A 25092-nucleotide genomic window follows, 5' to 3' on the forward strand; every position below is an offset into this window, starting at 1 on the left:
TGGGAAGACCACCACAGGGGTTCCTGAGCTCATGCATGGCAGGGGTCAGAGTAACAAATCTCGGAAGACACCTTGCTCCTCATGATGCTGACAGGCCTTGGAGGAGTCATGCTCTGTGAAGATGCTGCAGTTTCACCTTGGCAAGGAGAAAACCAGAGGAAGCCCTCTGACCACAGACGAGAGAGGTCCACAGAGCCCCCAGACTGGGGCCTGCCTCCTACCCCCGGCTCTGCCACTTCTGACCCAACCCAGGGCCCAGAACAGCTGCAGAGAACAGGGAATTTTACAAAGAGTTTGATTTTTATTGATATTTAAATATATTAAATATTTCACTGAAATACATGGTATAGACACCCTCCCCCCCCCCCCGCTACACACACACACTGGTTACATTATAAAACCAAAGTCCACGGGCCTCCCATCCACTGACATCCCCCACCCCCAACTGGCGAGGAAGGGGGCAACGTCAGCCCGGGGGAAGCACACGGCTGGCACTGCGGTACAGGGAGCCAGGGTGTGGACAGGCCCCTCCCACCTGGCAAGAAGCAGAGACAAGTCACCCAAGACTGCAGTCTTCCCACTCTGGTCTCCTTACAGCCTCATCCCCACCCCAGGACCCCACGCAGAACCTTCCTGTCTAGGGATGTGGCTGAGGGGAGGGGAGCTGACTTTCTGTCTGGACCAGCTAGTCTTTTCCCCTTCTCCTGCCCTGGCTAATGAAGTGACTGATGGCCCATTTGGTTGATGCATTGAAGATCCCCCAAAGCAGGCAGTACGAGCCAGAAACCAGGCTTCTGCGAGGAGCTAGAGTCAGAAAGGACATGAGAAAGGGCAAGACTACCACCTGCCCCTTCCAATCCCCAAACCCAGCAACTCCGGGACCCTCTCTCCTCTGCCTCTCTAACGCCTCAAAGACAAAGCGATCTTCAAGCAGAATCCTGGCTAATGCCTCTGGCTTAAATAGGTACAGACAGAGAAACCAAGGCACCAACTAATTCAGTCCAGAGGCAAGGAGGTTGCAGGGAAGAGGGTAAAAGGCAGGCAGGGATAGGAAGGGAATCTAGGGTCCAGCCCTCCTAACCCTCCTGCCAGCTCTTGCAGGCTTCGTGAGGACTGGGGAGCCCGGAGCACGCTAGGCTCAAGCTGAAGGCTGGGGAAGGCTGAGGTCCAGGTTCCCCTCCCCTAGCCCTTAGTACCAGAATCTGGGTCCTCAGAGGGATCCCATGCTACCCCAGCCCCAAAGCATACCACATCCCAGGACACCAGCTGGGGAGCCCAGGAAACTCCCGAGCCTCCGCCCACCAAACCCCAGACGGTTCAAGTGCAAGGAGCACTGCGGGCCTCATGCAGGCGCCTGGCTCCCGGCCCCAGGCAGGGAGACAGTCATGCTGCACACGTGGCCCCAAACGGCACTTAGGGATTTGGCACAAAAAAGGACTCCTCTCCCCAGGGCCACCCTCTTGCTACCACACCCCACCCCACCCCACGCCTGTGCAACAGGCCCATCTGCCTCCACCCCTTGAAACCAGAAATCCTGCCTGATTCCCAGAAGACAGAGGCCCACAGGAATGAAGCAACCCAGGGTGGAGAGCCAAGAGCAGGAGTGCAAAGACACACAGACCGAGAAGACAGACAGACAGGCACGTGTGCGCGCACACACACACACACACACACACACACACACACACACCACTGTGCGCGCACGGTTACACAGACACACAGGCCCTCCCCAGTGCCAGAGGCTTGGCGCGGCTGGTTTGGGATCAGGGTCATCTTCCTCCATGCCCTGGCCCTTTTCTATTTGGCAACAGAAGGGGTAGAGGTGCTCCGTGCCCCCTCACAGCAGACAGCAAGAGAGCGCTGGGGCAGAGTGGCCCGATGCTGACCTTCGGATGAGAGTCTGGCACCACCCCCGCCCCTGGCCGGCCTGCTCTCTTTGGCACCTGCAGGCGAACATCCAGCTCCTGATCTTCTGACATCCCCACGCACACGCTTGCTCTCCGGCTGGGCATTTTTCACAGTACCAATGAGACCAGATGCCCCTTTCCCCGGAGCTGTGCAGGAAACGGGGCTAATCTGAGCTGGCAGAAGTCCCTTTGTTCCCCTTTGGGGATAGATCATGGGACTAGGATTTGGCAAATGGAAACATTCCCCTGAAATATGGACAGAGCTGGGTCCCCAGAACATCTCCCTCCCGTGCCCTGTGTCTGTGAGGGAGACCTGGCTGGGGTAGGGAGTGCCCAGGACCCATGCTGGGGATGCAGGCATAGCAAAGGAAGGCAAGGATGGAATAGGCACTCTTCAAGCCTGCCCCAGTCTTTATACAAAATATTCCCAGGAAAAAGAGGGAAAGGAAGGGCCCAGCCCTGAGCCTAGTGCCCAGACAGACAGGGAAAGGGCGGGCGTGGCAAGCTGCCATTTTAATCTCTCAGGCAGGAGACGTCCCCCTGCCTCTGCTGCTGTCCCCTCCCCTGCTCCCAAAAGCTGGAAAAAAAGGAGAGATAACAGCCCTACCCCAGTTAAGAAAGAAAGCCTCTTGGGTAATCCTCTTGGTATCCCCTCATTCACCAGCCTGAGGGCAGACGAGCATGGTCCAAGTACAGTCTGCTGGGGTGTTCCCTTTTGTGGTCAGCAGGGTCTGGAGGCTCAGCGCCCCCTGTCACAGCCTCCCCCAGCGAGCACAGAGTCCACTCAAATGCCCACCTTGGTCCTTTCAGCCGAATTTGTAGCTGGGCCCTGCTAACTGCTGGGGCCCCCATTGAGGAAGTAGGTGGTCATCTCCCCCTTGCCCTTCACCTTGACCACCCCTCGACACTCCAGCTGGTAGCCCTTGGCCGCCAGAACCTGGTACAGGTCCGTGGTCACCTGGGGGGTGGAGTGGGAGGGGAACCTGCTTAGCCCAGGATCCTTCCTGCTGCATTTGCAGGAGTCCAGGGGTTCTCTGCTCATGCTAGCTCCCCTCCCCCAACCCCGACTCCACCAACCAGAGAACAGCGCCACCCTTCCCCTGTCCTAGCTGACTGCAGAGAGGGCCCTGCGGAAGCCCTCTGGACCCATACCCCTCCCAGCCTCTGCTCACATCCCCCTCACCTGGATTCGGTCGGGGACCCCCGTGCTGTCCATGCGGCTAGAGACATTCACTGTGTTCCCCCAGATGTCATACTGCGGCTTCCGAGCCCCAATGACGCCTGCCACAACTGGGCCCATGTTCAGCCCTGGGGTAGGTGGGGACAGCAGTTAAGAAATCGAGAGCAGTGGCTGTTCCACAGTCAGCCCAGGGCAGCACCCACCTCCTGGCACCTTTAGAAGGACCCAGAGAAGAAACTGGAAAAGGGACAAGCCTCCTAGTCGTAAAGAATGGAAGATGCGGGCATATCAGCTGAGGAGCTCCCCTGAGTCAAGACGGCTGTGCTAGAACAGCAGCTAATCTACCCATGCGCGCTCTGTGCCAACCACTCTGTAAGCGTTTTACGCTATCTCATCCTCTCAACAGCCCCAAAAGGTAGGTATCATCATTCCCACTTCACAGAAAAGATAACTGAAGTTTAGAGAAGTTAGACAACTTGCTAAATAAGCAACTTAAGTGGAACAGCCAGAATTCAAAGCAGACAGTCTGACTCCAGAACCCATGCTATTAACCATTCCCATCCACCAGTTCATCTGAGAGGAAGTGCCTCTTATCAGAGTGGCCACAGAAAAGGACACGGGTACTGGAATGTAGCTGAACCTGGTCTTGAATCCCAGTTCAGCCATTTACTAGTTGTATGACCTCGGCTGAGTTATTTACTCTCTCTGAGAGTCCATCTTTTTATCTGTAAAAGGGGATAATAATGTGAGGATTGACGTGTGTTTTTTAAAAAAGAAAAAGCCTGGGACAGTGCTTAGCACAGAGCAGGCCTTCAGTAAATGACCTCTGTTCTTACTATCAGACAATATAGGAGGTGGGAGAAAAGGAACGCCCCACAGGACTCCTGGTGGGGAATATGAGACGCCATCCCCAGCCTGCCGCCTCAGCTTCACCCAGAAATGGCCCTGGGAAACCCCGCCGTCTACCGGGCCCTCTCACCGATCTTCATCTGGAAATTGTTGAAGGAGTGCTCGTTGATGTGCTTCATCTGCTCCATGAGCTGCATGGCGTAGTCGGCAAGGGCAGTGATGTGGGAGCGGCCCACCTGATCATAGGTGCTGGCATTCAGCCCAGAGGCAGCCATGTAGGTGCTACCAATCGTCTTGATCTTCTCCAGCTGCCGGAACCGCTCCTCGCTGATGATCTGGACAGCACAGGGGGACCCGGCTGTCAAGGCAGACAGGCCAAACCCAGCCCTGCCTCAAGCCCCAATCCTTGCCCTGCCCTGGCCCCCTTCTCCACTTCCCTGGCTCAACACTCCCCTCCTTTCGGTAAGTGAGCCCCGCTTCCAGCTGCTGCTCTCAGTGCAGGACTAAGGAGCCCGGAAAACAGCCTCCCGTCACCGGGCAGCCGTCCAAACCCAAGCCAGGACTTGAGCACACAGCTCCAGGTCAACTTCGAGAGCCTGCTACGGAACCCAGAGCCACAGGAGGGATATCAGGCATCAATGATTCCAACCCTCACCTTTGGGGAAACTGAGTCCCAGGCTGAGGAAGTGCCTTTCCTCCAGAATAGGGAACAACCCATTCCTGACCTGGATGTTCAGGTCGCTTCCTCATATTTTGCTTCCATTTTCTCTGTTCAGGGGATCATCTTGCTTACTTGGCCTCACGGGGCCATAGTCTACAGACTACCGGCTTCTTCTTCCATGACCCCCACCTGCTACCTGTCCCGGCCCCTCCACAGAGCCTCACGTCCTCCTCTGCTCCCCAACAAGGATGACCCTGCCCCACTGAGGCTGAGCTTGCTGCCTGTGACACCTTCGTGAGCACCTGTCCCTGACTCCACTGCACCTACCTTTACTCCTACCCCGGACATCTCTAGGGCCCACCAGATCTCCCTTCCTCCTCCCAGTACCAACCATCCCCTCCAATCCTGGCCTTCTTATCCAAAGTTCTCCCCACTCCTCGGGTCCCCAAGTCCCCCCACCCTCTGCCAGCACCAGCCGACTGGACAAGTACCTCATCGAAGTCAGCGATGATCTCGTTGAGCAGCCGCAGGCACTCGACACCCTCATTGTTTGCCTCGAGCTCCACATAGAACTCAGAGAAGTTGGCAATGGAGGCAAACATGACGGCCACACACTCACATGACTGATAGTAGAGCTCATCGTTCCGGCGCTCCCGGGCAAGGAAGTGGGCGGCCACATCCTTGGGCAGAATGTTATGTAGCAGCCGCCGGTTATATGCCTGGAGCTCCTCCATCTCCTCCTTCTCCCCTGTTGCCTGTGGACACCACACCCATCACCCACTGCCCAACATTCATAAGGCGTGGGTGCAGCGGCCAACACCTGGAGGTGGGCATCAGAGGGAACCACGTGGAAGAAGAAAGGCATGGACAGGCCCGAAGAACAGGCAAAGAAGTAGAGGGGGCAGGGACAGGATGAGGCAGGGGATAGGGGACGGGCACAGAGAAGGCACGGAGCCAGGGTGGGCTCGGGGCAGCCTGAGCCCTGGCCAGCCTAAGAGATGCCTGGCGTGGCCCAGGCTCTGCCCCTAGGATCTTCCCCCACCCCAGAGGCCCACCCAGTCACCTGCAGTTTCCAGAGGAAGTCCAGGCGGGCAGTTGATTCCACCTGCTGGGCATGCAGATATAGCGCCAGTGCAAACACCAGCAGAATCACGGGGGTCATATATTTGAGTGCCACCCTCCCTGCGGCTGAGCTGAGGGAAGCAGAGGCAAGCTCAGCGTCTGAAGGAGGCATCTGGCAGCCCCACCATTTGCTGCCCTAGAGCCCTCACTCACCAGTCCAGCTCACTGAAGGTCTCATTGGAAGAAGCCCTGTGGCAGGAAGACACAAGAGACAAAGTCATCCGTTCTTCCTGGGTTGCCAGGTCAGGGCATGGAAGGGGAGACAGAAACTGCATTTACTGAGCACCATAAATCAGGCACTAGGCCAAGGCTTTTGCTTCTATTAACTCATTAAGAGCAGAGGTTCCACTCCTGGCTCCTCTACTCACCAGCTATGTGACCTGGAACAAGTTGCTTAACTCTCTAAGCCTCGGCTTCCTCACCCATCAAAGAGTGACCAGATCTAAATAATGCATGCAAAAAGCTTAGCAGAGCGCCTGGCATCAGCAAGCCTTCGATAAATGTTACTTATAATAATCTTTACAACTACTTGTGATGTAGATGGCATTGCCGTTTTACAGATGAGGAAATTGAGGCTCAGAGAAGTTAATTCAACGATGCAAAGACACACAGCTAATAAGCGGCAGAGTAGGGATTCAAACAGCAGACTCCAGAGGCTTTTTCTACCGCACCATATATTTCTACCACATACCCCGAGGGGTGAGGTTTTTCAGAGGAAAAGCCAGTGTGTTGTCCCAGGCAAAGCCCTCAAGCGGGAGTCAGAGTTTTGGTTCCTTTCCTAGCCAGGGCTCTACCACCAAGCAGCTGTGTGACCTACAGGTAGTTAAGAGTGGATATGAAAGCAACATGCAAATGCAAGAGAAAAAAATTTTTTAATGTCTAGCCTAAAGACCAAGGGATTTCCCAGGACTGGGGTTTCCCCGAGGTGACTGTTGGGGGTCACGTGCTGCCTCCTTTCCCCCCACATGTGAGGGGTGAGTGGTAGCATTCCAAGGGCACAGGGGGCTCATGGTGACCCAGCAGGGTCAAGAGGCTCCTGGGGGATTAAAGGGGCTGCGGATAAACTCACAAGCCATGGACGCCAAGCAGTAGGTCATAGTTGTCAAAGATGGTGGCCGGGGGACCCAGCAGAAGCAGCACCAAATAGATGAGCCCCAGGACAAAGATCATGGCCAACTTGCCGATGCTACTGATGTGCAGGAAGACAGAGCTGGCCAAGAGACTCAGCAACACGTTCCCGACGAAGTACTGGGGAGCGATGGCACAGGCAGTGTTGGGTGAAGGCAGAGGCCACGGCGCTCCCGTGCAGGGAGAACACCGCACGCCCCCACCTGACCCAAGCTCCCCTCCACAACCTCAAGCCCAAACCTCCTTCACCCTCCACACACCCCTAAAGCACACCAGGGCCCAGGGCTGCTCCTGGAGTCCCCAGTGCCCAGCACCAGGCCTGGCACAGAAGAGTCGATAACCGGAACTGATCAGGACCCCACCACCACCCCTTCCGAGCACCACTTGGACACCTCAGGGAAGCTGCAAGTGGGTGCGGTGCCCTCACACAGGGGAGCATCCAGGCCCAGTGAGTAATTGAGCTGCTGCAGGTGACAGGCGGTGATGTCAGTAGGTGTTAAATTCAGCATCCGGGCTGCACAAGTCCGTATGGGCGTGTGGTTACAGGTGAACTGCAAAAGTCGGGGGAGGTATATCAGGGTAACCGGGGAGGGGAGGGGTTACAAGGGCCATAGCCTTATAAACCAGGGGCCCTACACCCCAGGGGTCCAACTTCTCACTGAGGGATGACAAGGTAGGGGGAGCAAGGAGAGAGGACAGGGGTTAACCTCACCCGTGCGTTGGGCAGGAAACGTGTCTCATTCCTCTCTGTACCCCCAGCACCCAGAACAGTGCTTGGAACAGAGGAAGGGGCAGAAAAATTCCCACTGGAACTTTACCATGTTGGCGATGGCAGAGGTGAACACAAGCAGGACGGAAAAGATGCCAACCGCAGTGCTATGTGCCCGCGAGCAGACGATGCTGCGAGACAGACGTCGCAGGGCCTGAGGGAACAGCTGCCGGGAGGCGGGAGACAGAGAGACGGAGGCCACGTCAGCCAACGGGTAAGGTGCCCCAGGGATGGGGCCCAATGGCAGAGGCTCGGCCTTCTCCTCCCTCCCCGCCCTTGGCCTGGCCTCCCCCACCAGCCCTGGAAGGCCCCCCACGTACAGAGCCACAGGAGTACACGGCGCAGGTCAGCACGGTGGCCAGCAACAGCAGGAAGATACTGGCATAGATCCCAAGCATCAGGGCTGAGCTGGGGCGGAAGAGGGCCAGGGAAAATGTTACTCTGGGGGATCTGGACATCCTCGTCCCACTCCCTGGGCAGGCAGGACGTGGGCCCCAGGGACTGCGTGCTTGCGAGAATGTTTAGGAAGGTTGTGGGAAGTGGTAGCGGGAAGAAAAGCCAAGCGAGGAGGGACAGGGCTCTCACGGTGGGAAGACGAGGAGCTGGATGAAGCAGATGAAGCAGAAGACCAACAGGGCACAGGCCACGTAGGCTCCGAAGCGGGGGTCCACCTTTCGCGAGTACTGAGGGAGAGGAGACTGAGCTGGGCGCTGGCTCCGCCCTGGGGAAGGCAGGGCACTACCAGTTGGCCCAGTTGATATGGATCCCCACTGCGCCCTGCGGTCACCTCCCCGCTCCCCAGAAACCTGACCTGTGCTCAGACTTCCCTGCCGGGACCTCCCCTCCTCCCCCAGCCCTCCTCCATCTGCCCTTGCATCCCCCAAACCTTCTTTTCAAGATCCTCTCTCTGGAAGGTGAGCAGGAACCGGCGCACGTGGTCCTTGCGCAGCTGATCGATGCTGCGGGCATCGATGGCGCGGCCCAGGAACTCGTCTACCTCATCCTCAGGGTTCAGGGCGTCCTGGGCACCCCGGCTGAGGGCAGGGGACATGGCTTCACCAGGTGCCTGAGCACTGCCATGTGACAGGCGGTGAGAAGGGAGGGGCACAGGAAGCACTCAAAGAAGGAGTGTGAGTGGGGTGGGTGGCACCTGCCCCCGTGAGACACATCTAAGGTCCGGGGAAGAGGGGGATCTCGGCTCCCCGCAGCCCCGCCCCAGGGTGCAAGTGCCTTCGCCCAGCCCTTCTTCCCTACTCAACAACCTGACTTACTTGTCTTTGCTGGAATCATCAATGCCCTGGAGAAAGGGACAGAGTGTGCGAGTGAGGTGCAGGGCAGGCGACCTTCACCTCTACAATCCCTTCCCCACCCTCAGCACTGTGCTGACGGCTCTCTCCATAGACTCTGGGGGGATTGGGACCCCTGGGGTGAAATCATCCCCCCTATCCCCAATTCCAGAAGACTACGGAGAGGCAGCCATGACAAGGAAGGCAGAAGAGGCAAGGAGGACACAGAGTGCCGAGGGAGACAGGGAAGCGAGGCCCCAGGTCCCAGCGCCGTGGGCCCCTCACCATCTGCCGGAAAGCCTTGGAGTCCTTGGTCCGGGAGAAGGTGCGGTCGGGCACCCAGCGTGGCATCAGCCCCTCCACGGAGTTGGCCCGCGCCCGCTGCAGCTTGGCCAGCATGGCCTTCTCCTCCTTCTGTGTGGGCAGCGTGGGCACAGGCTGGGAAGAGTGGCCCAGGGAAGGTCTCTGCCAGCTCCCCCCCTCTGCCCCTCTCCCCGTCTGCCGGGCCGTGCCCCGCCCCGGCCCTGACCCGTTTCTGGCTGGCCCCCAGGACGAGGAAGGTCTCGATGTGCTGCTCCTTGAGGTAGGCGTTGCGCTCCCCACCACGGCCCGGCTCCACCTCGTAGTCCCCGTTCAGGTACTGCAGCGTGGCCCGAGTGATGTGGATGCGGCTGCGCGGGACAGGAGGGTGAGACCCCTGCTCTGCCAGGGGCTCCCGTCCCTCGCGCCCTAGACGCACGCTCACCCGGCCCGGCCCCCGGCCTCCATGTGATTGGCCAGAGTCACGTCATTGGACCACACATCGAACTGCCATTTCCGCAGGCCAAGGACGCCGCAGTGCACGCGTCCGCTGTGGATGCCCACGCGCATGTTCACGTTCACACCTGTCACCTCGCGCACCAGCCTGGGAGGAGGCGGCCCGGCTTAGCCCCCGCACAGTCCTCCCCACTCCCAGCCCAGAGCCCAGGCCCTGTGCTCGCCTTGGAGCCAAGTGGGCAAGGACAGACCCAGTCGCAGGGCACAAGGCACACCCTCAGCAGGACACGGGCAAGAGGCTGCATGGGGCCCAAGGACAAATGTTTGGGAGCCCTGTTCACCAGCAGGAGCCCAGCAGCATCTTATGGGACTGAGCTGGGAGAGGAGGAATCACTACCCTCCCTTTGGGCCTACTCAGCTGGCATCTTCTCCAGCCCAAATCCCCCTCACCCTGGCTCCCCCTACCCCATCCCAGCTGGCTGGAGTCTAAGGTGCACATGGGTCTTCACACAGGCTGAAGAAAGATCCTTTCCCCTCCCCAGTGATGGATCTCCAAGACAGGCAGACAGCCAAGACGGAGAAAAAGTCCCGAGGACACCTCAAAGGGTAGGAGCAGGCTGGGGCACCCTCAGTTCCAGGAAGCGTGGGAGGGGACGGTGCTCACGAGATGGCCTCGATCATGTCCACCCCCATCTCCACACAGCAGTGGGCATGGTCTGCCCGGGCCTCCGGCAGCCCTGACACACAATAGTAACAGTCCCCTAAGATCTTGATCCTCAGGCAGTGATTTTCCTAAAGGAGAAAGAGTGGGGGGAGAGTCACCTTTACTCCAGCCCAGCCTGCCTGGCCCACTACCCTCACTGCAGATTCCATCGGCCCCCGTCCCCCAAAGCCACTGCCAATGAAGCTTGCCCTCACCCCGTCGGCCCCACCCCCAAGCCCTAGCACCCTCACCGCAGCCAGCTTGTCAAACCGGGCAAAGAGCTCGTTCAGGGTCATGACCAGCTCCTGCGCCGTGCACTGGGATGCCAGGCTGGTGAAGCCTTCAATGTCCGCAAACAGGATGCTGAGGAGGACGGCAGAAGATGGAAGGGCCACGTGGCCCTCAAAGACTCCCAGATCCCGCTCCCGGCATCCTCCCCACCCCGACCCTACCTAACATTGTCATGCTTCTGGATGTAGATCTTGTGAAACATCATGTCTTCTTTCTTTGTGTTGATGTCTTCTTTCATTTCCATGGCAACATGCTGGGGCAACACAGACAGCAGCAGCCGCTCCTAGACCAGTGGTTTCAACAGAGGACCACTATCATCTTGGCCTCAAATTTTAATTCTTCCTGGTCCCTCCACATCCCCAAAACCCTCCCAGACCTCTCTGGAGACCTGAGCTTCCCTTCTGGACCGTGGCCTGACCCTCCCCCATTAGAGTCCTCAGCAGACATACATCCCGGCCTTCTCTGACTACACCCCACTCAACCCCTGAGATGCACTCCATCCATTCCCTCCCACCCTCAGACAGGACAGGAACCCCAGTGTCAAAGGGCCTCTGTGATGCACAATCAGGGGGAACCATTCACACTATTCCATGGAGTTGCATGAGGTGGTGGATCCTATCGGCAAGCTATTTAGAGGTGAGATGGGGGAAGGCCGTGATCGGGGTGGGGGGGCAGCCCCACCTGCTGCCGATTCTCATGCTGCAGGTGCAGCCGGGCCTGGATGTAACCACGGGTCTCCTGAAAGGCCTGGCGCTGAGACACCTCAGCCGGGTAGTGTGTGCAGATGCCAATGATATTGGTGCAGAGGAACAGCAGCATGTTGGCACCGAGCTGCAGAGGGGTGGCAGAGGCAAATGGTGACCACTCCCCAACACACACAGGTGCAACTAGCTAGGCTCTCTGTAGATGCACTGCTTTGGGGAGGAAGCCAGGACCCTGTGCCCTGTCTTTCCCAAGCTGTCCCCACCCCTGCAATACCTCCCCATCCCCACAGGACTCCAGCTCCCTGCCTGGATCACTCCATGGCTAGAAATGTGATCTTCTCACAGCTCCTGGGAGCAGAAGCGCCGACCAGCGCCAGGTAGGTCCCAGGGCCTGGGCCCAGCACACTATGATTCCCTGCCCCACAAACACCCCAAACAAAAGACAAATGATGGAAAAAAAAAAAAAAGACAAATGATGCTCCTTGTGCAAGTGGTTCTCCTTGCAGGATGACACCCAAGAGACCTGAGCTCTACATCTTCCTGTGAGTGCCCAGGACAAGTCACCTCATCTCTAGGGGCCTGTTCACTCATCTAGAACCTGGAGAGGGAGAAGAAGATCTCCAAGGTCCCTCCTTGCCCTGACATAAGTTAATATAATAATAATTCTATTATTATCATTACTGGAGGTAATTTGTTGGCTGCCTACAAATGTGCCTAGATTCTATAGGTGTCCTCTGTATGTTAACGAAAGTACTTTTTACAACTCTATGAAGTCAGTAGCACTATCTCATTTGAAAGGTGAGGGACTCAGGCACAGAGAAGCTATGTAACTTGCCCAAGATCACACAGCTGGTAGTGGCCAGTGTGGGACTTGAGTCCAGGAGAGTCAGACTCCAAAGCTGTGTCCTAACCCTACTGTAAACTACATTCCAGGTTCCCAGGATTCCTACTCACTCCACTCACCTAAGCTCTTGAGGCCCAGCCTCAGAACCCAGGCTTGGGAATCATCGATTCTACTGACACAAAGAACCCTTCGGAACTGGGATGGGGTGCCACCATGCCTGGCCACCCCCAACACTCGGCCCAGCCAGGCCCCATGCCCTAGGACCCTGATCCTAGGATGTTCCACCCTCAGGCATCAGCAGCAGCACTGACTGGAGAGCAAGTCTAAGGGAAGCCGACCTCAGTGTTTCTGGAAATTCAGGGGTTAACCTGGAACTTGTGGCTCCACCCCAGAGTTGGCTGGGGCAGGGCTCTGGTTTGGGGAGAAGGGAGGGCAAGAGCACCAACTGGAAGCCAGGAGTTCTGGGCTCTGCCCGGAACCAGAACTAGTCCTGCAAACTTGGGCATGTCACTCAATCTCTGGGACCTTGGTTTCATTTTCCTTGGATAAGACTGAGGGGTCCGGCTAACCTCCAGCCATCTCCAGCTCCCGTCCTCTAGGATTGGCCTCCCAGCTTCCCTTCTCAGTCCAGCTCACAAGGCTCCCCCCTCCCAGCAGCAGGGGTGAAGAGGGGGGCACACTACCTCCCCCGGGGGTTTCTAAGAATAGCCCCCAGTGGGGGAGAAGGAAAGGGGGGCAAACCAGGCAACTTCCCTTCCTGGCCCCAGGAGCCCAAGAGGAAAATGTGAGTCATGGTGGAGGGAAGGGGAAGGGGGACAAGAGACCGAAATAGATCTGTACACAGACCCCGATCCGACTGTGAGAAAAAATGGATGTCAGGGGCACTGGGCTGGGGCACTGGGTGAAACTGCTGGGCTGGGGCACTGGGTGAAACTGCTCAGTGTGTCTGAGTGAGCAGGTCATAGGAGGATGAAGGGGCTGGATCCGGGAAGGGGCTGACCAAGGAGCCTAGAAAGGAGGCCACAGCCCCACCCTACCCAGAAACCTGTAAGCCAGCTGTGTGCAGAGAACCTGTACACCACGCCAACTGGATGTAGAATCTAGGCTTGTTCTCAGCTCAGAGAAGTGGTATGGGCCACCCTGGCCCCAAGGACTGGCACAGGGCAGGGGCAGCTTTCTTCACTCGCCCACTGGGTAAGGCTGCAGCTGGGTGCCCTGGAGAGGCAGGAGACTGGTATAGTCCTGGCCTCCATGGGACTGCGCCTCCCCAGTCAGGCCCTGGGCTTGGCTCTGGGCACCATGCCAGCTGAGAGCAGGGAAGAGACACCCACCTACCCCAGCCAGCCAGAGAGGATGGGGGAAGGGAGGCACCACCTCCAAGCTCCTCCTTCCCCAAGAGGGCACTCCAGCGCCAAAGCCCAGTGTGACAGCTACCCTGGAGAGAAGCTGGGGGCTAGCAGTGGCAGAAGGACCCTGGCCCTTTAAGAGATCTGACAGTGCCCTGCGGGTATGTGCTCCACAAACAAACTGCCTATAAGGTTACTCTTAAAAAGGTACATTCTGTTCCACAGGCTGGGCAGGGAAGGGCATCATGCCAGAGCACCCAGCTTCGCACCCTGGGAGCCCCAGGCAACTTCCTCTTTGTAGGTGGGGCTAGGGTGGGCTACAGGCCACAAGCCCTGGGCAAGGCAGAGGCTGGCTCCCTCAAACCTTGAGCGAGACAGAGGACAGCACCATCTAAATCAGGGTGCCAATGGAGGGATCTCGAGGTGTGCTGGCTGGGGGGCTGTGCCTACAGCCGCCCCTAAAGGATCAGCTGGGCAAGAGCCCCTGTCCCTGATCAGGGGGATGATGACACGAGACAGCCAAATCCACCAGCTCACATCTCTCTGCAAGGGACATCCGGAAGTCCCTTCGCTGGGAACCATCCCCGCAGCTCCCTGTCTCCAGGTGAGAATGCTATGCTGTCGGGTTTTCCTCCACTCAGAGAGGGTGGGGCCCTGAGAACATCATGAGGTAGATACTATTTTCATCCCAGTTTTACAGACTGGGAAACGAAGGCTGGGAGAGGCAAGGTTAGCTGTCTACGATCTCACCGAGAAGAATGCAGCCCACTGGACAACGGGGCTGCCTGCAGCCAAGCCTCTATGGCAGCCTCACCTCACACACCACTCTGAAGCCAGAGGCGGAAGCCCACAGGGGCAGAGAGCCTCAAGGCAGGCTGCCAGAGCCCTGGTGCCCAGTGGGAAGACAGCGGGATGCAGCTGGAGCCTAAAGCCCCTCTTGTCAACAGTCCAGCCCCAAACTACTCCCGGCCTAGGACAGAACTGACCCACTCATCACCTTCCCTGTCCTCCCGGAGCTGGCCTCAGTCCAGGAGAGAGGCAACTCCTCCCTTGCTAACTCCATCCAAAACCTACTCGATCCCTCCAGATCGCCACTTAGAGCTGCCCTGCAGGGAAGGCACCAGGCCCTGAGTCTCAAGTGTCAACTTGGGGCCGGAGATGCCGAAGTCTGGATGTAGCCTACCCAGCCCTCTCAGCCCTGCCCCAACCCTGGGGCTGAACGTCGCCTGCCCACCTCCAGCCTCACATTGGGTCTCTACAGATTATGCTATTTCAAGGGCCTCAGGCTAAAGAGCTGTAGACGGTGGCCCACGGGGACAGAGCACAGGCTTTAGGTTCTGGAGCCTTCCCTTCCCTTAGCAGTGCCTTCTGCCTCAGATCCCAAATGGAGACCCACTCCTCCTCCCAGATACAGCCAGACGTCCCTCTCCCATGTCCACCCATGACTCTCCCACCCTCGATTAGCAGACCCCTTCTCATTCCCGGACTGGTGCCCCCAAGCCTACCTCCCCAACCACCCACCTGCTTCCAGAGGAAGGCATCACCACGGTTGAGTTGCCAGGCCAAGATCAAGTGCAGGGTGGAGAGGCCCAGGCCACTGAAGACGGCGGCTCGCATGCGGATGGGGAGGAGTGTGTAGGTGATGTACACGAAGAACACGGGGCACCAGAGGCCTACAGAAGGGCTGCGGGGGCTGGCTGCCAGGGCGCCGCCGACCTGCACGGCTGCCAGGATGCCCAGCACCACGTAGCTCACCAGCCACATGGAGTCCTGGCGGAAGCTGTGTCGGTTGCACACCACCATGAGCGCCACGAAGAGGATGGCGGCGCAGGCCAGCAGGGCCACGTAGGCAGGCTGAGGGTGGGCAGGCGCCGCGTGGAAGGCCAGCAGCACGGCCGTGAGCAGCACGAGCACCGCCATCAGCAGTGTCAGGCTGCTCTGGTTCATCTGGAAAAAGTACCTCTGGTACAGGCGCTCCAGCTTGGCCGAGCGGAACTGCTTCGACTGGAACACCCGCGCCAGCCGGCGCCAGCAAGCTCTCCTGCTCCTGGCGGCCGCGTCGGGGGCCCCCTCAGTGTCCCCGACTGCCACGGTCGCCTCAGGGTCCTCGAAGCCCAGGGCCACGGCCCGCAGCCCCAGCTCCGGGCCCTTGCCTGGGATACCCCTCCGGATGAAGGCCTCCTCCTGCCAGGGGCACCGAGGCGCGGCTGCGGGGGTCGGGCTGGGTGGCTGTGCACCCCGAAAGCAGCTCATATAATGGGGTGTGCAGAAGCCGCTGGGGCGAGTCCCGCGGTGTGGACGCTTCTGCCCATTGCGCTCGCCCCAGGCTGTTTTCCGTTCATCCACTTTGGGGACCAGGAGGCCACTAAACCATGACATCCTGCTGGAAGGAAAGGAATGAGGTGGTGTTAATACCACCGTTACTAGCAGCTTTCATTAACCGAGCGCTTCTCGTTACCAAGCTGAGCACCTCAGACACATCCTCCTCCTGAAATGACTCTGAGGAAGACCAGGGTATCCCCATCCACCAGGTGAGGAAACTGAGGCAGAGGGAGGTGAAGTCACTTGCCGAGATCAAGCAGCCACACAAGTGTGAGAACCAAAATTCTAACCCAGATCTGTCTGACTCCAAAGCAATTCATTTAAACATTCACCTCTTCCCTAAAAGGCACTGATTTCTTGGTGGTTACAGACCCACTCAAGTGCCTGTCAATGGGAAAAGCCTCCCAGTTGAGGAGAGAGAGGGCACAGCCCAAGCAGGGGCAAGCACCACCCCGCATCGGAAGACTGTTGCCACTGGTGTCCCAGTCGAACCTGATCCTCTGATTTTTCAACAGAAGCTGAATTTTTTTAAATGGAGGCTCTAACATGACATCTCCTGACTTTTAAACGTTGGCAAGTAATTCACATTCTTCAACACTGCAAGCCAAATAAATCACATCTACGGAATGAATTCAGCCTGTGAGCTGCCAATCGGTGACCTCTGTACCACAGGGAATCTCTTTCCACATCCGTCCCCATCACACTCACACACTGTGCACACTTCACCGAGTTAAACTCAACTCCCCCCTCCGGTTACAGCTTCAACACAACTTCCTCAGGAAGATGTCCCAGCTCCCCGACCCAGACTAAGTTTGGTCCCCTGTTCACTCTCTATACATTTCCTCCATGGTACTGATCACCGTTATCATTAAACCATCCCTTGTTTAATATGTGACTCTGCCCCTCTGACTATAAATGTTAGGAGGGAAGGGTTGGTATCTATTTTGCTCAGCGCTTTATCCCCACCCCAGGTACCCCAAATACTGAGCCTGGCTCATAGTAGGAACTCAACCAATTTATAAGTTGAAAAGAGAGAAAGAAACCCAGCTCAAGAGCATTGGTACAGAGAAGTTAACGTGAGATAATAATAACGATATGATTCTTCATCTTTCTCACTGCACTCCAGTCCTCTTAACCTATTTGCTGTTCCCCAACACACCGTGCACGGGACAGCCTGGGACCTTGGTGCCTGCTGTTCCCTCTGCTTGGAATAAGAGCTCCTCCAGGTCACAGCTCAAATGTCCCCTTATCAGTGAGCTTTCCCTGACCACTCTATTAAAATAGCAACCCCCTTTCCTGGAGCTCCCTATCTCTCTTCCGAGCTTTATGCTTTATTTTTCTCCACAGCTCTTATCAGCAGCTGCCATTCTATATATTTTTCTTATTTGTTCATTGTCTGTCTCTCCTAACTGGAATGTCAGCTTCACGAGGGCAAGGATTTTGGCCTGCTTTGCTCACTGCTACATCTGCTCAACACCTGGTAGGGTCTAAATAAATGTTCGTTGAGTAGATAGGCGGGTAGGTGGCTGGCTGGCTGGATAACACTCCCATGCGCTTTCCCTCTGCTTGAAACTTTTCGAGGGCCTTTCACATACCTAAGTCCATCTGGTCTTCACCAAAACCCTGTGAGGCTGGTCCTGTGGCCATCTGGGGCACAGGACAGATTTGACAGCAAAAAAAAAAAAAAAGAAGAAGAACTGAGGTCCACGGTAGTTTTATACAGCTGGCCCAAGTTCTAGAACTCACTAGTAATCAAGTCAGCCCCAAATCTCACATCTCCAGGAGGGAAGTGTCTTGACCTGGGGGAGGGGGAGGACTCCATGACAACACCATCAATGTGTCTCCCAGGTGAGCCCAGCTCAGGAGAAGGTGAGGGTGAGAGCACTGCCACCCATGGATGCCTGCGCCCCACCAGGGCCACCCTCCTCCATGCCCACGGGGCACCCTGAGGGGCTCCTCGTACTTAAACCTGCAGAGCCAGCAGCACTGACATTTGTACTCACTAGGGCACAGGGGGGGAGAATACCCAGAGCTTGCCCCAGGTGGCCACAGGACCAGACGCTCAAGCCACAGAAGCAGTGCTCCAAGCAGACACCCAGGGGCCCACAAAGCAGAAAGTGGACTGGGGACCTCTCTGCACATGCGAAACCCCCATCTCTGGTACACCCTCCACCAAGTTCTCTTGGCATCCCTTCTCCTATATCCCACAGAGCAGCAGGCCCTTCAACCCCTTAACATCACCAACAGCACCATCTGGAGGGACAGATCAAAAATCCAAGACTTTTGGTCAGGCTGACATTTGGCAAAGGTCACCAAAGAAAGTCTGGCTCTTCAAAACACTTCATTAGAAACAAGATCTTTGGAGTGAGACCACGTTTCAAATCTTACTGTGATTCTTTGCTAGTCTCGCAGCCTTGGACAAGTTACTTCACCTCTCTATGTCACTTTCTTCATCTGTAAAATGGGAACAATAAGAGTTGCGAGGAAAGAATGTAACAGCACCCGTCAGGCATATAGTACACACTCAATAAACATTAGCTCTTCTCCTCACCCTACAACACTTTGAACCCAAAACCCTGCCAGCGTCCAAGAGATGGAAAGACAGAAAAATTGTGAGCAAAAACCCACACCTCCCCAGCCAGTCAGTCGCCTGGCTCTATCAGTCCCTGTGTCCTCGGCTGTCAGTCCCGAGAGCTGCATGAGACAGAGCCCAGAGTAAGCAGGTTTCCCACCGCCCCCCATGACATTTTGCTTCAGCCTCCTCCCCCTCGCCAGTCCCCTGACCTGTCCTCACCGTACCCCCACCCCACTGGCCAGACCTCTGTTCCCAAAGGACCTATTTCTGGCCATGCTCCCAGCCCCCTGGAAGCACAGCCTAGCATATGGCTCATACCCACAGAGGAAGGCGCGTACACTGTCCAAGGGAATGCATGACCCTCCCAAGAACACTCTGACCCCACAAGTGGATAGCTTCAGAGATCTGTAATTGTCCAACCAACTGCAACCATCCCACCCTGGGCTCCATTCCAGGCACTGCCCATCTTGGAGAACTTAGTCCTGGCACCCCACGCCAGGCTGGTACGGAAGGGAACAGGGCAGGGCACTGTTCAAAGCCACAAGACTTCCCTATATGGGGCCCCAACCCTCCTTGTCCAGGAACCCATCACCATGAACCACAGACCACCTCCTTCCTCCCCAGAGACAGGCTCCTGAGCTTGTGCCTCCGACCCCCTCCTTCCCTGGGTCCTGGTTTCTTTACTCTCTCTCACAGATCTGCTACTCCAGGCACCACCGGCTCCCAAGGATGGAGCCATGTCCATTCAGCCTGGCAGACCGAGGGTCAGTGTCTCCCAGACCCCAGGTCCCTCCCGAACCTGGATCCTCCAGCCTGAGAACAGAGTCTGAAGCAGGCCAGGGCCCAGCCCCAAGGATGGCTCTGCACGCTGCTTCGCCCAAACCCTCTTCCTGGTCACCTCCTGTCCCCAGGAGGTGGCAAAAGGAGGCTCCAGGAGATTTAAAAGGACTTCAGAAAGTTCATGGAAGAAGGCACTGCGCAGGCAGGGCACTTCAGTGCCAGCACCGCCCACCAGGCTGGGACGTGGGCCTCAATTCCAGGCCTGTCCAGATGTAGAGAAACCTCCCCAGGGCCTGTATCTGGAGGTCCAGCAACCCTTCTCCTCCCTTCCCCAGCCCTTGGTCTCCCTAAAGACTGCGCTGAGGTCCCACCTCCACCGCAACCATACAAACCCCACCAGGGTCCTCCAGTCACAGGGGTGCTCCGGTAAGCAGAGCGTATAGGAAAAGAGTCCACCGCCTGATTCCACCTCTAGCTTTTCAGTCAGGCCCCAGAGCCTGTTCCGGATAAATTCTGCCCACCCTGCAGCTGGCCTGGACACCAGCCCTTTCATTCCCAAGGAAGGTCTGGGGTGAGGGGAGGAGAACTCCTGCAGACAGAGGGCATCCCTCCCTCCGCCCAGGCTGCCTCCCCTTCCCCGAAGCACAATCACACTCTACCTCAAACTCGGAGTCTCACCCACAGCCCCGCTGCAAAAACCTCAGAACAGCCCCTCCCCCAGTACATGCCTCTCCCCCTCTTCCCAGCAAGCCGGGAACTCGCCCCGGGTGGAGGAAGGGAAGCACAGGGCAGGGAGTGAGGGTGGGAGCCTTGAGCCCCGGACCCAGGACTCCTCGATCCCCCATCTCCTCCCGGACTTCCCTCCGCCAGCCTCGACGGCCTCGGGCTCCCCCCGCGCCGGCTTCCCCACCCGGACCACAAAACTCCCGGGAGCCGCGCGGGAGTCTGCCAGCCGCACGGAGACACGAGCGCCGAGCGCCGGGCGCCACCGCCTCCCCAGACGCTCCTCCGCGCCGTCTCACCTGCCGGCCGGGGTTGGCGCCTCCCCGGGGCCTCCGCCCCGCCGCCGCCGCGGGCTCCGGCCGGCCGGCCGGCCGTCCCACGGTTCTGCTCTGTGCCCGCGCGTCCCGGCAGTCCCTCCCGCCGTCCGCAGTCCGCCCGGCCCTCGCCCCCTCCCTTGTTGTCCAGCGCAGCCGCCCTCTACCCCGGATCCAGAAGTCCCCTCCCCGCCGGCTCCCGGACTCCCCGCCTTAAAGGCACAAGCTCCTTTTGTCTGGACACCCCCTCCCCCTCCCCGGACGCCGGGCAGGGTGGCCGGCTCCCCTTCGAAGGAACGGGGTAGGGGTGGGGGAGACCGAAGAATGGAACCCCTCCCTCCTCGCGCCCCCTCCTCTCCTCCGGCCGCTCCCTCCCCCAGTCTTGGGAAAACAAGAGGCTACTGTTCTGGGATCAAGACCCCGGGAAGGAGCGGGCCGTGCAGCCCGCTTCCCCTTCCCTCCACCCCCGGGCCGCGTCCTCCAGCATTCTCTTCCCACCCTCACCCCAGGGGTCCCCAAAGGAGCCGGGCAAACCCACCCTGTAGCAGCGAATACCACCCCCCTCCCGCCCAGCACACCGAGGGTCGGCTTCCTTCCTGGCGGGGTCCCCTAAGCTGAACCGGTGCCCAGCACCCACTCCTCATCCCCACCCCTCCCCTCCTCCCTCCCCCAGCCCCCACCCTGCCATTCCTGCCCCGCCTGCCACGGCCCAGCTCCCCGCCCCCCAGGGAACTCAGTTTAATAATTAATTAAGATTTCATTCCACAAGGCGCCAGGTGTGTGCAGCCCGCTTACCCACACTCCGCTTTTTCCCTCCTCCCCCAACCCTCCGGGGCCCTGGCCCCAAGCAAACCTCCTGCACCCTCAGCCCAGAAGGGGGCCTGAGGGAAGGGGCACTCTCCACGCTGCCCACCGGCCCCTCTCTCTCTGGGGAGCTTCTCCAGCACCTGCCCACGTGTAGAGTCCCTCCCTGTCTCCCCCACGCCCCCACCCCTCACCTTTTGCCCAAAGGGTTGTGTTTCCCTGCGGAGTGTGGAGGGTGGAGAGAGGGTGCATTACTAGGGTACTGAGAAATTGTTTAGGGCTTTTACTTCCTACGTTTTCAAGCACGGAGCTGCGGCCCCAGTTACCTGGGTGATGGGAAAATATCGTGGAAACTGCTTTAACCCTTTGAGGTTAGAAAGATGGTGTAGCCAGAAAGGAGAAGAAGGTTAATAAACTCACCCAGGATGCAAGTGATTCTGACTTTAGAGGGGATGCCAGTCCTCCAGAGGTGGGAAGAGGGCAGCTTATCTGGCTTCCCTTGGAGGCTGCCTCCCTGTTGCCTCATCCAGACCTGTAGCTCCTCCTTCCTTTGGCAGCCCCTTCCCCACCCAAGGTCCCACAGCCTAGATAGCTGAAGCTGCTCCCTCAAACCCAGCCTTCCCGGTATTCTAGTCCTTCAAGGCCCAACTCTGGTCCACACCAAGCCCCTACTGGGATTCCTAAACCCAGGCCAGAGCTTGAGGCAGGGAGGAATTAAGAAAATCCATTTCAATCCCTTATCAGGCACATATGATTGCAAACTATCCACCTTGGCTAAATCATCACTCACTCTCTTGGAGCCTCATCTATAAAATAGGGATAAAACTATCTGTCTTGCCTTTCTTACAGGATTTGCAGGATGAGCTAGAAAAATGTTGGTTAAAATGTTTGAAAATGGGAAATGAAAATGAAAACTGGATAGTTTATTCTGCTATGTATGAGTCTCAGTTGTGCAGGCCTGGCCTGTAATTTGAACTTTGGGGCCTTTTTGCCTGACTTCACCCTTCAAGTAGCCAGGCAAAATTTCCTTTCCAGTCTGAAACCAGTATGTACCATTTATCTCTTAGAATAATATGTTTATGGGCTGTAAGGGGAAAATACAACTGAAGAAAAGAAATGGGTGTGTTATGAAATTTTATATTTTGGAATGGAAGGCTTTGTCCTTCATTTTATTTTGGAATGAAAAAAAAAAATTGGACACCAACCAAGTAAGCCGAAGAAATATGCTAGGGATCCACCTCTGGGTGCTTTAAGTCACACTGGCCTCCTCTACCCTAGTGTACGGCTGGTGTGTTCATCTGGCCTCCTGAATTCCATTTCCAGTTCCTGGAGGGCAGGGCTGCCATCAGCACCTCTCTTTGATCCCCACCATCAGCATCTTACACAGAGGGTCTGTTTCTAGCACTATTGGGGCCTTGAAAAGGATTCCAGCCCTTTATTTTACAGATAGGAAACATGAGCTACTGCTAGGCACATGGGAAATATTCAATTATTAAACATTTTAATCTATAGGATATTAGAGTAGGAAGAAGTCATAAAGATTATCTAATTCAGCTACTATACTTTTAGTAATTAAAATAGCAAGCAATGGGACTTCCCTGGTGGCGCAGTGGTTAAGAATCCGCCTGCCAATGCAGGGGACACGGGTTCGAGCCCTGGTCAAGGAAGATCCCACATGCCGCAGAGCAACTAAGCCCGTGCGCCACAACCACTGAGCCTGCGCTCTAGAGCCCGCATTCCACAACTACTGAGCCCCAGGGCCACAATTACTGAAGCCCACGTGCCTAGAGCCCGTGCTCCGCAACGAGAAGCCACCGCAATGAGAAACCCATGCACCGCACCAAAGAGTAGCCCCCACTCGCCGCAGCTAGAAAAAGCCCGCGCACGGCAACAAAGACAACGCAACCGGGCTTCCCTGGCGGAGCAGTGGTTGAGAATCCACCTGCCGATGCAGGGGACACGGGTTCGTGCCCCGGTCCGGGAAGATCCCACATGCCACGGAGCAGCTGGGCCCGTGAGCCATGGCCGCCGCGCCTGCGCGTCCGGAGCCTATGCTCCGCAACGGGAGAGGCCACAACAGTGAGAGGCCCGCGTACCACAAAAAAAAAAAAAAAAAAAAAAAAAAAAAGACAACGCAACCCCAAAATAATTAATTAATCAATTAATTTTTAAAAAGCAAGCACTTGTATATCATTTACTGTGTGCTGAGTAGTCATCTAAGCCCTTGACATAAAATAATTCATCTAATCCTCATAACTTCATGATGCTATTATTATCGTCCTCACCTTGGAGTGAGGATGTACCTCACTTTTCCCACGAAAAATGAGACACAGAGAGGGTCAATAATTCCAAGGTCAGAAAGTGGTAGGTCCAGATTCTGAACACATGCTGTCTGGCTTCAGAGTCTGTGTGTGTGTCACCACTGTGCTCTACTGACTATGGAAAAGCAAGCCCCTGAGATGGCAATTGACTTGCCCACAATCACGCAGCAGCTTGCTGATGGAAGGTGGATCAGAAACCCAATTTGTTTCTCTTTCCACTCAGCTTCACTATGGTTCTGTCTGTATGTATCACAGACATGAGCTGTGCCTGTCCTTCCCCGATGTTCCCTCAGAAGCAGACATTCTTCTGCTGACACGTGGCAACATTCTTCTCCCCTTTGGCTGTGGGGAGTGCATTGAAGGGTGGGGACGGTGGGCCCTTGATCTGTAGCTTCTGACCCAGAAAGAGTGAGACCTGCCTCTAGTGACCAACTGTAGAGGGCTAGGGACTCCAGGTTAGACCATGGGTTAGAGTCTGAGCCTTCCACCAGCACCTTTGTGAGAGAAGATTGCATGTGCGGTACATTTTTCAGTCAGATCACGTCCCTCTGAAATGCACCAAGGCTGTTGAAGAGAGCTTGTGGGTGAGCAGCTTGGTAGGAAACATGGAATCTCGGAGACGGTGGTTCTCACACTTACCCTGAGCCCCTAGAAGAAATGGTACTCTTAGCAGAACATGGTGAAATATTAATATATTAAAATACATAGTGTTGTACTATGCCAGATCTAACAGACTCTAGAATCACAGGCACCAACGTTTTAGAAAAAAATATTGGGAAAACTTGAAAATTGAGAAAATTGTATTATTTTTATTTTTCTTTGAACCACAACAAGACAGCTAGTACTCAGTTTTCATGGCAGAACACCTTGAGCCAGCTGGGGGAACACCAGCCCTGCTGAACCTGGCTTGAGAACCACTACAATAAGTGAAGTATTCAGAAAGGACCTCCTGTCCCGGGGTGGACAATAAACAGCAAGTCAGGGATCAGCTGGAAGGGTTTTTTTTTTTTTTTTTTTTTTTTTTTTTTTGCGGTATGCGGGCCTCTCACTGTTGTGGCCTCTCCCGTTGCGGAGCACAGGCTCCGGACGCACAGGCTCAGCGGCCATGGCTCACGGGCTTAGTTGCTTCGCGGCATGTGGGATCTTCCCGGACCAGGGCACGAACCCGTGTCTCCTGCATCGGCAGGCGGATTCTCAACCACTGCGCCACCAGGGAAGCCCAGCTGGAAGGTTTTAACCCTGACAAAGAGAAGAAAAAAAGAGAGAGAGGGAGGCAGCTGGCACAAACTGTTTCTATTGCTCCAAGTCTAGCTTGATCTCAATGACTGTGGTTTCTCTAATACAGATCCCAGTTACAGTCACAGGTATTATCAACTTCTCATTTTTCAGAAAGAGGAAAGTCCTAGGAGAAGAATGCATTATATGTAAATGCAAGTTCTATATACCCATAAGTGTATCTGGAAAATGCTTGAAACATCCTGGAACATAACTAATGGATGGGCTTGAGTCCCCTGAGCCTTCCCTGGGTAGTTTGGGAAACAGCTAAGCAAGCCTCTGCCTACTCCCTTTTACAAGGCAAAGATTCCTTTTACAGTGCAAATAATCATTCCCTGACTTTTATGTCTTAAAGATCAGATTTCTGTGCATTTCATTTTTGGAAAGTAAGAAAAATGTGTAAAGACAACCCACATTTGTATATCCCCTGTC

General features: G+C 56.4%; 1 protein-coding gene across 9 annotated transcripts; it reads right to left on the bottom strand.

Annotated features, from left to right (window-relative positions):
• Nucleotides 1–285: 285 nt before the first annotated feature.
• Nucleotides 286–20334, bottom strand: ADCY6 (adenylate cyclase 6). 9 transcript variants are annotated; one of them, XM_067009190.1, is made up of 23 exons: nt 20246–20334; nt 15068–15929; nt 11334–11483; nt 10814–10935; nt 10613–10724; nt 10323–10450; nt 9648–9806; nt 9432–9573; nt 9188–9316; nt 8888–8913; nt 8503–8650; nt 8202–8299; nt 7937–8024; nt 7666–7782; nt 7240–7398; nt 6789–6967; nt 5873–5908; nt 5661–5790; nt 5089–5352; nt 4067–4271; nt 3091–3215; nt 2704–2865; nt 286–2054 (listed from the first exon to the last, which is right to left on the bottom strand). In XM_067009190.1, exons 2-22 carry the CDS (start codon nt 15923–15925, stop codon nt 2740–2742), a joined length of 3501 nt encoding a protein of 1166 aa, XP_066865291.1. In that variant the 5' UTR covers nt 15926–15929; nt 20246–20334; the 3' UTR covers nt 286–2054; nt 2704–2739. The 9 variants fall into 9 exon arrangements, with proteins under 9 accessions (XP_066865291.1, XP_066865293.1, XP_066865289.1 ...); XM_067009188.1 differs by lacking the exon at nt 286–2054 and adding an exon at nt 18257–18322 and having other exon boundaries at nt 2301–2865; nt 20246–20299; XM_067009192.1 differs by lacking the exon at nt 2704–2865.
• Between the last annotated feature and the right edge of the window lie 4758 nt (nt 20335–25092).

The sequence above is a fragment of the Kogia breviceps genome, chromosome 12, assembly GCF_026419965.1.
Source record: "Kogia breviceps isolate mKogBre1 chromosome 12, mKogBre1 haplotype 1, whole genome shotgun sequence".
In the NCBI taxonomy this organism is placed as follows: Eukaryota; Metazoa; Chordata; class Mammalia; order Artiodactyla; family Physeteridae; genus Kogia; species Kogia breviceps.